We start from the raw sequence: 11,661 nt of genomic DNA on the forward strand, positions 1-11,661 counted from the left end.
AAACCCACCCACTACGTGCCCAGGAAAGTCCGTTCTCCAGGATGCTGTGAATCTGAGACGAAAATAGGTGTGTGTGTGTGTGTGCGTGTGTGTATGTGTGTGTGCGTGTGCGTGCGTGTGTGTGTGTGTGTGGTGGGACACTGGCTGCTGTTTTTACGGGAGTCAGGACACCGAGCCCTGGTCCCAGGTTTATCCCTGGAACTCCTTGGAACTTCGGGTTCCTTTCAGCAGTAGTGTGTTCCCTTACCTCCTCTATCTGCCCCCAACTCAGGGACTCCCAGTCTCACAAAGAGGTCCCGAATCTCCGAACTGCGAACATCCTGCTGTACATCCTTGGCCGACTCTCTCCTCTCTGTGAATCTCAGTTTCCCCATCTTTACAAGCAGGCTGGGGGTGGGGTGTCCCCGCGGGACAGTCGTGGGCGCACGGAGGCTGTGTCCCCGGCTGTGGCCGGCAGGGGGCAGCAGGGGGCAGCAGAGGGCGGCCCGGCGCGGGGAGGAGAGAAGGTGGAGAGCCACCGCGGGCCGAGACTTTAAATCGCCTTCATTTCCCCCAAATCCTTCCTTTTCCTCTCCTCCCCCAGGCCGGCGGGGAGGCAGCTTCTACCGCCCTCCGCGCGCCCTCGCCCGGCCTTGCTCTGTCTCCGGGGACCGCCAGCAGCCCGCCTCCAAAAGTTTGATCATCTTTTTTTTCTTCTTCTTCTGCTTCTTCTTCCTTTTCGGTGGAAGCAGAAAAGAGCGAGGCAGGGGCGAGCGCGGCGCCGGGACTCCTGGGACCATGGGCCTGGCGCGGGCGCCCGCGGAGCTCCGGCCGCGCTGCCTGCTTGCTCGGGCGCCCCTGGGAGCCGGACTGCGCTGGGGGCGCGGGGGCCGCGCGCTCTGAGCCGGCCTGGCGCGGCGGGGCGGGGGGCTGGCGGCCCCATGGGGCGCGCCCACACTTGCCCCCCGGGCTCGGGAGCATGAAGTAGGGGCCCGCCATGGGAGCGGGATCGGCACGGGGGACCCGAGGCACAGCGGCGGCGGCGGCGGCGGCGGCGGCGCAAGGGGGGTGAGTACGGGCTCGGGGACGCCCCCTCCCCAGCTTCTGGCGGCTCCAGCCCCAGGGCAGGCTGGGGTTCCCCGCCGCGCGGGACGCTTCCAGCGGAACGTCTGCTTCCTGCCCCTTCCTGCGCCCCTGCAGGGCGGGCCGCCAAGGGTTAACGCGGGCAGCGCCCCCGGCCCGGAGAGGGTTGGCGAGCCGAGCGCTGCCCGCCCTGCCCCGCCTGGCGCGGCGGCCGGATCGCGTAGGGGCGGGGGCCGAGCTGGGGAGGGTCGCTGCAGAGCCCGCCCCGGGGTCGAGATTGAGGGCTGGGGGGTGGCGCCTGGAGCGGTGGGCGGGGGAGAGGAGGGGGCTCTTTGGATGCTTGGGGGAGGAGGGGTCTCCGTGTTCCAGTTGGGTGTCCACAGGTCCCCAGCCTGTAAGTCTCGGTTTCTGTCTGTTCTTGGGAAACCGTCTGCAGATTTCCAAGGCTCCTGCTTCTGTCTTGGTGTCTGTGTGTCTTTGCACGTCCCCTGTTTCTGGAAATCGCCGCGTGTGTGTCAGTCTGTTTGGGTCTGTGTGTCTCGGCGCTTCCTTGCTTGGGGAGGGGTCGGGGGGGGTGGGAGTGGGGGTGGTCCTGAGTTCCTGTCGCTTTCCCCTCATGTGTGTTAGAAAAAGTGAGAACCAGCATGTCAGGGCAGAAAGGGCCCGGGGAGATGACTAATTCGAACCCCTCTTGGTACAGATGTGAGCCCCCGCGGGCCCCTGAGGGCCAGGGAATCTCTGGTTCCCAGCCTGTGGAGTAGGAGTTGTAAAGAGTGAGCGTGTGCAGGAGGAGTCACTGGTGTGGGTGTGTGTGGGAGTGAGTAGGCGGGGAGCAGCCCCTCAGGGCCCCACGGACTGTGGTTCATGCTCACCGCCTGCCTGGAAGCAGAGAACTTGCTGCCTGCTCATCCTGCCCCCAGGAGCAGGGACTGTTCCCAAGAGGCTGGTCTGGGTTGTAGCTCCGCCCTGCCCCCTCTGCGCTGGGATCAGGGGGGTGATGCCGCCCCCTTTCCCATGTCTTGGAAAAAGCTGGCTGGCTGAGATTCCCCCACACCCCCCTCCCACCGCAATGCATGCACACACACATAGACACACCCCCCCCCCCCATTACCACCACCACCACCACCACCAGTAAGCGCACTGCTGACTCATTTTCTCCAGAAGACCCTGTGCCAGGGCAGATGCCAGCGGTTGGGTAGAAAAGCGGTGCCAGGAGAGCACCCCACCGTGGGGCCCGAGCTTTAGGCAAGTGGGCAGTCGCGCGGCTTGGAGGCCCAGCCTCTGCCTCCCTTGCTGGTGCAGTACCCCAGACGCTATACCCTCCGGTCCCCCAGCTTTGCTCTTCTGCACCTCCCAGATCAGGTTCCAGGACACTGTTATGGAGCATCCCTGGCTTCTCTTTGCTTCTCCATCCCCCCTGTCCTCAGAGCACTCCCTCCCTTCCTTATGCTTCCATAAGCCTACTGTACCCCACCCCCCAGCCCCCAGGCTCAGTCCGGTAGCCATCAGCAACCCTGGTGTTGCATTGGTGGGGGCCCTGCCCTCCACATGTAACCCCCTGTCTGTCCCTCTCTGAGCACACTCTACCTGTTACTTTATTGGCATATTCTCTTCCTCCCTCTCTGTGTTTCAGGGACCCTCTTGATACCCCACAACCTGTCCGACCCACGAAATGCCATTTCAGCTGATGGTGGAAACGGAAGCAAAACATAAACTCACACCCATGAGCCGGGAGAGCATGGCAGTCAGGCCATGTGAATCCCTGCCTCTGTTCTGCAAGCTGGGGCGGGCGCCTTGCCTTTCTGCTTCTCCTTTTTCTTGTCCCCAAACAGGCATCTTCATTGCCAGCAAGCAGGGTTTGGTGAGGATTAATGGGGCTGTGCTTGTAAAAGGCTTTTAGAACAGGGCCTGGCATATAGTAAGTGCTCAATAAACGGCAGCTGCTATTTGTATCATTATTCACTTCATCTTGAATGGATGTGTGAGTCAGCTGGAAAATTCTGGGCTGCATCCTGTCCAGACAGATGACCTGTCTGTGTTCCCGTAGAAGAGGTGTAAGGTGTGAAGAAGGCCTGGGCACATGGGGCCTGGCCAGCCTATGGAGGCAGGTGGGACAGGTCCACCCCTCTTCTCTTTTCTGTGGTCCTCTGGCCAGCATCCTCCCCAGCTCACTCCATGGGCACAGAGCCAAGCCCAGAGACCATGGGTCCACTTGGCCTCATGTTTCTACGCCCCGGGTCTTAGCTTGAGCGCTCAGTGGATGTTCAGACTGGCATCAGTCCCTGAAGCGCCCCTGTGTTCTCAGGTAACAAGGATGGGGGAAGAAACCATGCAAGCCAGCTGCAGGTTCTGGCAGCCTCGTGGTCCAGGAGTAACTGCTTTGGGTATACTGGCAGAGAGCTTTTTGCAGGAGAGGGGAACACCTGGGTTCCCTTTTTGGAGGGCTTGGTGGCCAGGCTGTGTCTCCAAGGTCAGGCTCCCGAACTTATGGCTTCCGTTCCGGCCGCATTCTGCCGTCTCTGGCCCCTGTGCTCTGGTCTTCCCGACATTCTGGAGCCCTGGCTTCGCTGAGCCAAGGCCCACGAGTCAGCGGTGAAAACAGAAGTCTGGAAGAACAAAGCTCTGAGCCAGCCCAGGCACTAAACGTTATTAGCAGTAGCCTAAACGGGATTGGAACGGGAGCAAAAGAATCGGCAGGGCCTCCCTCTGGGAGCCAACTTTCCAGGCCTGGAGCTTACTTAGATGGCTGTTGGCTCCCTAGGCTGCATCTCTGTTCCGGTTGGTGAAGGCTGGGACTCTGGTCTCTGGCAAGTAGGAAGTCCCTGTAAGTCTTTGATTTCTTCTTGGGATGAGTCAAGCGAAAATGGTCTGCTAAGTAGTGGAGTCAAATGATGTGGGTCACTGGCATGCTGTGTGGCTTTGGGCAAGTTGCTTCCCCTCTCTGGGCTCCAGTGGCCCATCTCTACAAAGGGGATGAGACTAGAATCTGGCCTCGAAATGATCTCAGAGGACCTTCTCCCACTCTATGAAGTGAAGTGAAAGTCACACAGTCGTGTCCGACTCATCGAAACCCCACGGACTATATAGTCCATGGAACTCTCCAGGCCAGAATCCTGGAATGGGTAGCTTCTCTAGGGGATCTTCCCAACCCAGGGTTCGAACCCAGGTCTCCCACATTGCAGGCGGATTCTCTACCAGCTGAGCCAACAGGAAAGCCCACTCCACTTGCACTCTACATTCCGCTGCTATTCTTTGGCAGTTTCTGGGTCAAGCGCACAAGGAATCCAGGTCTGAGAGGGTCAGTTGCATTTGTTGAGGTGAATGAAAGGGAGACAAATATTTTTTTTAAATAGCTCTTTCAGGGCTGAAATTCTCGAGTTAGAAACCATGTTGTTAGGAAGCTTAATTGAAGGGGCTAGTCTGATCCCATCTCTCCTGGGAGTCTTTCTCCTGGGATTACAACTATTGCCTCTGAATTTATCCTTTTATTCTCTACAGGGTAGTCACCTTGGCATAACTCCAGCAGGAGAAATTGACCGAGAAGGATGTGTGTGGTTCTTGTACCCTTTCCTCTCCACCTGACCTGTCTTTATCAGCTTGGGGAGCATCCTAAGAAGGGTGGATGTGACGACACAAGGAGAGACTCAAGGAGTGAGGGCTGGTGCCTGGAAAAGGCTGGGAGAAGAGACAGAAAGGAAATGAAAGAGAAACTAGTGAGGTTGCAGGAACCCTGCAGAGCCAGGAGCACTGTCTTCTGAGGAGGTCTTCTCAGGAGAAATGAGTTCCCTGGTCCTCTAGTTTCAGGGACTGCTGATCAACAGAAAGGGCCGTTGATTTCTTTATTGCAGAACTTCTCAGAGCCTTTGATATGTGGTTATGCTTTGGAACTACCAAGACTAGGATGTAGGAGATGGCTCTTCCTCAGTAGATCTGGCCAGTTTCCTGGAGTAGCTACCCAGTGGGTATGGGAAAAAGTACCTAGTCCCCAGAGTCTGCCCACGGTGACCCTGAGAAAGTACCTGCCTTCCCTAAGGCTAAGTTTTTGTCAAATCAAAAAGAGCTACCTCTTATTGCTTGTCATAGCTGATGGGGCTACCATTTGCTCCAAGTAGGCAGGTCATGCCAGGAGGGTCAGCCTCTACCCATCTCCCCAACTCAGGACAGCTAGGCACTGACCTTTTGTTATTGCTGATGGTAAGCTGGAGACAGGGGAGACAGGTCCCACGTAAAAAGGATTCTCACAGCAGTGGCAGCAGATTGGAGAAGAGAAGGAAGGGAGGAAGGGTTATCCAGGAGCATCCTTGGGAAAAGTCAGAGGTGGGGTGGGCCTAGTGGCATTAAGTCTTTGGGAAGATACTTTTTAAAGTCCAGAGTCCTGTAGTTCCAGATGACATTCATTTCTTCTGTAAAAATACGCAACACTTACTACATGCCTGCCAGGTGCTGGGAATCCAAGACAGACGTGCGCCCTGCCCTTCAGGGACTTGAGTTGGAAAATGAGACAGACACGCATGGGATACCTGGGGAGGTACGTGCGGCAGACTGTGGGAAATGACATCCTGGCTAGACTCCAACACACGAGTGGGAGCTGACCAGGCAAAAGAGTGGAGTCCAGAGCCCTTGAGACTAGCGTGTGCTGAGGCCCAGAAGCTGAAGGCTTTCAAGGCACCGCCATCAGCGTCTGAGTGCTGTTTCAGCTAGCTTGCCTCATGCTGCCTGTAATTCCCAACTGAACATGGCTTAAGCAGTAAGGGACTCATTACCTCCTACGTCAAGAGGTCCAAAGGAGAAGCCATAATGGGATTGGCCAATTTAGCATCTCAAGTGTCATCAAACACCCACCGTTTTTCCTTTTTGGCATTCTCACATGTTCACGTGGCTTGTTACCTCATGTTCACAAAACGGCTGCAGCAGCAAGTCTTCATTCAACAACATTCAAAGGCTAGAAGAAAGCCCTTACTGTGTTCGTTTGAAATGCTTTCTTCGAGGTCCTGACAGACATTCCTGACATCTCATTGGCCACATTTGCGTCATAGATGCAGGCCTAAACCAGTCACTGGCATGGCAAATTCCCAAGATGGACTTAGATCTATCCAGAGTCATCCAATTTCCTTTGAAGTTCATGCCTCCCTGAACAAGCAAGAAGAGGGGGGAGGCTATGGGTAGGTAACCACCAGTGCCTTCCACATTGTCTAGGTCAGGATTACCATTGATGCTAATTACAATTAAGTTGGAGGATTTGCTATTAAATCACAGAGTGTGAGCTTGTTTTCCAAGGCCTCCAGGGAGCTAGGAAGAACCTGGGGCTCCTGACATCTACTCTGGCAGATGGGTTTCCTGGATTACACAATTCCCCAGAAGCACACCATCCTAGCCTTCCTCTTGGAAATGGATCCTGGGCCAGCGTGTCCCAGCCTTTGCCCTCACCACCCGCCTGGCGGGGTTCTTTCTGCCTGCCTCCTGGCTGGCCGGCTCTGGCCACGTGCCGCCCTCCCCTTTGCCTGCCTAGGGATCAGAGGCCCCAGTGGCTTCGGGTGTCACCAGTGGCTGCTCCCACAGGAAGGTGAAATCGGATCACTGCCTCTGCCCATCTTGGCAGGAGCCCCTGAGCAGAGCATTAACCCTTCTGGGACCCAGCTTGCAAGGGCAGCAGGGTTGATCTAAGAAGCACTTCTGTGGCTGGCAGCAGTCCGAACCCTTGACATGCATGAGCTCATTTAATCCTCACGCCTGGCTTACAAGATAGGGAACATCAGCTGAATAGCAGAGAAGGAGACAGGCTCAGGGAGGCTGAGGGACTCATCCAGGGTCATACAGCTGGTATGCAATGGGGCCAGGTTTGCACCTGGGTGTGTGTGGGGGGGCCTGACTACCCATCATCTCCTCTTCTCTCCTCCCTCTTCCATTTTCTGTGAGCATGAAGCTAGTAGGCAGCTTCCTTAACGTGCAGTGGTCCTGGCTAAGCGGTCGTTTCCCACCCCTGGCCCTGAGTCTGGAGACTGAGTTCTTCTCTTTCCTGCCCTTTGAAGATACCTGTCATCTAAGCAGACCCCTCTGGTCTTCCTGCTGACCTTTCCTCCCTGGCTCTGCCGCCTACTGGGTCTCAAGATCCTGAGGCCGTAATGCAGATGGGGAGACTGAGGTCCAGAGACAGGGAGGGGCAGGGGCTGGTCTTTTGTTGCCCAGGGCATCAGTGGCAGATTTTGATCTGGACCCTGAGTCTCCAGGGCAGGGCTTCCTGCCTGTGACCTTGATTTACTGATCTGTAAAAAGTGAGATTGTATTTGTACTATGTAAGTAGTTCCTTTTTCAGAAGGCTGTGCCTGGACCCCAGGAGTATGGGCTGGTCCAATGGAGTCCTAGAGTCTGCACCTCACCTCCCACCTCCCCTGGGCAGGACCGGGGTGGCACTGGGGCTGGAGGATTCCCTCCCAACTCCCCGGCCGGATCTGGATGTGAGGGGTGGAAGCTGATGCCGTATCTGCTTGTGTCTCCTGGTCTCTAGGGGGTTTCTCTTCACCTGGATCTTAGTCTCGCTCGCCTGTCACCTGGCCTCCACCCAAGGAGCTCCTGAAGGTAACTGTCTCTTCTCTTTGTCCAGGGGGAGACAAATCAGGACGGAAGGGATCTGGGAACGCAGGGGTAGGAGACATCGGTGCCCCTAATGGGGAACTCAGTACCTCGATTTTCTCATTAGTAGAGTGGAGCCGATCATTAACGAATTCTCTCCGGCCTTGAAAGCATCCCGTTTGATGTTTTGTGAGGGTAGGAAGCACTTTTCTTCCTCTCCAGGGCAGAATGTGAGTTACACTAGGTCACTAAGCCTCAGTTGTCCCCCTTTGTCTTATGGGTACCCCAAGAAGGGCTGACAAGAGGCATGAAGGACTCCAGCGTCCTTGCCTACTCCTGTGATCTGCACTCCCCTTCCCGTGAAATGCTGCTTTTCCCTGCTGTCCCTGAGGATCTGTCCAGGGGGCCCCAGGCGGCAGGGGGTCGGGGGGACTGGCTACATAGCTGCCCATGGAAACTGAAACCTCTCCCACATCTGTTTGTCAAGCAACCACAATGCCTCTTAAAATAGCAGCCCCTCCCCCTCCTCCACGCCCGCCCCGTGTACCGGGACAGGCACCCGGGCACTCCCAGAGCCCCTGTGGCCTGACCTGGCTGCTGGGCAGGGATTGGGCCCCTGGGAGGGGAGGGATGTGCCCGGAAGAGACTTCTGCCGCCCAGCAACATTTTGTGCAAATGTCATATTTTCCGAGCTTGCTGTTTCCCCCACAAAGTAGGTGAACAGCTGTCCAGAGTCCTGAGTCAGGCACTGGGAAGGGGGATGGGGGGCAGAGAGGCTGGGGCAGTGAAGCCAGGTTTATGTAATAAAGGGATCTTGCTGTGGCCAGCTGGCCAGGCCCCTCCATCTCGGCGTTGGGCTGAATTCATTCCCTGGTCCCCCAGCTCCTCTCCTCTGATGGGATCCTTCCTGCTCGCGTCTCTAGCCTGCCTTCAAGCAATCAAAGGGCTCCAGTGCAGGAAGGCACAGTGATGAAGGAAGGGCCTGGGGCCAAGCAGCCTGGGTTTCAAGCCCAGCTGTGCCTCTGATTATAATAAGCTGTGTGACCCTGGGCAAGTTATTGGGTTGGCCAAAAAGTTCGTTCATTATGGGGCCCAAACAAAACTTTGGCCAACCCAACACTATATGTGGCTCAGCTTTCTCATCCTCTTCTCCAAAAGAGTGGGGATGACAGACAGTACTTGCTTCATAGATGACGGAGAGAGTCAAGAGTTAATGCTTGTAAAGCACTTGGTACATAGTAAATGTTCAATAAACATTAGTTCTTCCTCTTATTGTTGATTATATATTTACCTGTAAAGTTGGGGCAAGAGTGGTCCTTCTGTGTCTCCATGGAGCCCCCAGTGATCAGAGGCTCCTGGAGGCTCAGCGGTGACCACCTCTGCCAGCTCCAGGTGGCTGAGTCGGGAGGACTTGGCCCCTGAACTGCAGCGAGTGTGTGTGGGAGGCCTGGGGACTGCCTGGTGGCAGCTTTAGAGCCCACCTGGAGAGGGTGATAAGGGGAGCCTCCTTAGTGCCCCCAGGCCTGGCCAGTTGTCATCTTCCCAGGGCGAGCGCAAGGGGCTGTAAGTGGTAGGGTGCAGAGAGAGAGGTCTGCAGGGCTGGGAGCCTTTTGGTCCCAGGGGAGGTGGGGCGTGGAGAGAGGAGAGGTGGCTTTCTGCTGTTCTGAGGAGCTCCTCCCTTCTAAGCTGTTTATAGTGAGAAGTGTTTTATGATAGTAAGCGGCTTTCTGTGATTAAGAGTATAAAAGACGCTGCTACTCAGAGAATCCTTAAATGGTGGCTTGTTTTAGTTTAGGACCTGGGGACAGACAGAGGTGGGAGAAAGGAGGAATTTGAAGGGAAGTGAAGGCCCTTGGGTCCTAGAGAGGAATAAGAGCCTTCAAGCCTGAAACAGCAGCCTGCAGCTACAGTGTTTGGAACATTCTTAGGACTCTGTGGCCACCTCCAGGTCTGGTTCCCCTTGTCTTACAGGCAGGGAAACTGGCTTGGAGATGGGAGATGGGCGGGGTGTGGGGGGGGGGCGGGGGGCAGGGAGGGCAGTGCAGGAAGAAACTTAATCAGAAGCACAGAGTACAGGGGTGGGTGAGGATCAAGAGGAAGACCACCTTATCATCTCCCAGGGCCCTAATGACGTCAGCACTCTTCGTAGCCTCATCTTACAGCAGAGGGAATGGAGGCTCAGAGTCCAGACCTACAGGTGGTCTTGTCCGGCTCTAAGTCCAGCCTTCTGTTTGCAAAGCCTGCTATGGAGCCATTATGCTGCCATGCTGCCAGCACCCAGGTTCTGAGTTTCTCCCAGCCCATTTATCTCTCTGTCCATCCATCTCACAGCAGTCAGCCTAGGGTCTATGAAGAGCTGGCTGCATTCAGCCCAGCGCACACCCTTTACTCTAGGTGATGAGGGAGAGAGCATTCCACATTTAGGGGTCAGGGTACTCAGCTCAGGGGAGGGGGTCTATGGACCTTTCCCAGAGCCCAGTTCCATATGGAGCCTATCCTTTCCTGCTGAGATGGGGCTCCCGAGCAGGCGTCTGCAGGTGCTGGCAGCTCAGCTGACTGAAGGAGGTTGAATGACCCGACGAGAGGCAAGGTCAGGAAACCTTTCCATAAACACCCTGGAAACCCTCTTTTTGCTCTGGCAAGCTCTTGCCAGTGTAATTACCAGGCGGATGTGACCTGGCCAGACCACGGTCAGTTGTCCAAACCCTTTGCCAGAGGACAGAGGTTACAAGAATGCCTTGATTACTTCCTTTGCTGTCTCCAAAGCCACACGGGGAAGAGGTGGGTCACTGGAAATGTCCTCTGCCTTCTGTATAGACAGCGACTCCCCCGGTCTGCTCTAGCAGACTAGGGTTCCTGAAGACGGTGAAACTAGTCCGGTCCCCTGGACATCCTTACCGAGCTCTGGTGACATGAACATTCCTGTTGGTCCCTCACTTATGGGACTGCTTCCTGGAGGAGATGGCTTTTGAGGCAGAGAAAGGGGGAAACACGCCACATTGCTGCTGCTGCTACTAAGTCGCTTCAGTCGTGTCCGACTGTTCGCGACCCCATGGACTGCAGCCTACCAGGCTCCTCCATCCAACACGCCACACTGGGCAGTCTCTAATACTGTTAGCTCTAGCATTTGGTGATTATCATTATTTTTCATATTAATAGCTATCCTTCAAACATGCTTATTTTGTGCCAGGCCTCTTTCTCCCCGCAAGTGCGTTAGCTCATTTAATCTTCACCACGTCCTTCTGAGTTTTGGTACTACTATTATCCCATCTAAAAGTGGGAAAACTGAGGCACTGAAGTCACAACCCTAGTAAGTGGTGGAGCTAGGATTTGAACTCAGGAAGTTTGGCTTCAGCGTCTGTGTTTTTAGCCACTCACAGATGGTCCTTAACTTATGATTTTTTGACTTAATGATGGTGCAAAAGTGAAACGGTACTTGGGGTGTCTGATTTTGATCTTTTTGGTCTTCTGGGCTAGCGATATGCAGTATGATTGTCTCCTGTACACCGGGCAGCAGCCACCACAGCTCCCAGTTGACCATAGGATCACAGAGGGAAACAACCCATACACTTAAACTGTTCTGAACCAGCACAATCATTCTGTGTCTCGGTTTTAGTATGTGTGTGTGAGATAGTTGCTCAGTCACGTCCGACTCTTTGCGACCACATGGACTATAGCCCACCAGGCTCTTCTGTCCATGGGATTCTCCAGGCAGGAATACTGGAGTAGGTTGCCATTCCCTTCTCCAGGGGATCTTCCTGACCCAGGGGTCAAACCTGGGTCTTCTGCACTGCAGGCGGATTCTTTACCATCTGAGCCACCAGAGAAGGCCTGTTTTTAGTATAGCCTCAATATATTATATGAGATATTCAGCACTTTGTTGTAAAATAGGCTTTGTATGGGGGCTTCCCTGATAGCTCATTTGGTAAAGAATTCACCTGCAATTCACCCAGGTTCGATTCCTGGGTCGGGAAGATCTGCTGGAGAAGGCATAGGCTACCCACTCCAGTATTCTTGCGCTTCCCTTGT

The 11,661-nt window shown here is 55.3% G+C and overlaps 1 protein-coding gene across 3 annotated transcripts in view; it reads left to right on the plus strand.

Moving 5' to 3' along the window:
- The first annotated feature begins 913 nt into the window (after positions 1 to 913).
- Positions 914 to 11,661, plus strand: part of COL27A1 (collagen type XXVII alpha 1 chain) — a 149,661-nt gene continuing 138,913 nt past the window's right edge. For 2 of the 3 annotated variants that reach the window (XM_040239871.1, XM_040239881.1), the window contains exons 1-2: positions 919 to 1,047; positions 7,568 to 7,638. In XM_040239871.1, coding sequence (XP_040095805.1) covers positions 977 to 1,047; positions 7,568 to 7,638 — 142 coding nt within the window. In that variant the 5' untranslated portion in view covers positions 919 to 976. Of the gene's footprint in view, positions 1,048 to 7,567; positions 7,639 to 11,661 lie in introns of all 3 variants that reach the window. The other variant, XR_005721023.1, reaches the window with a different exon arrangement.

This window comes from Oryx dammah, unplaced genomic scaffold, assembly GCF_014754425.2.
Source record: "Oryx dammah isolate SB20612 unplaced genomic scaffold, SCBI_Odam_1.1 HiC_scaffold_1, whole genome shotgun sequence".
NCBI lineage: Eukaryota > Metazoa > Chordata > Mammalia > Artiodactyla > Bovidae > Oryx > Oryx dammah.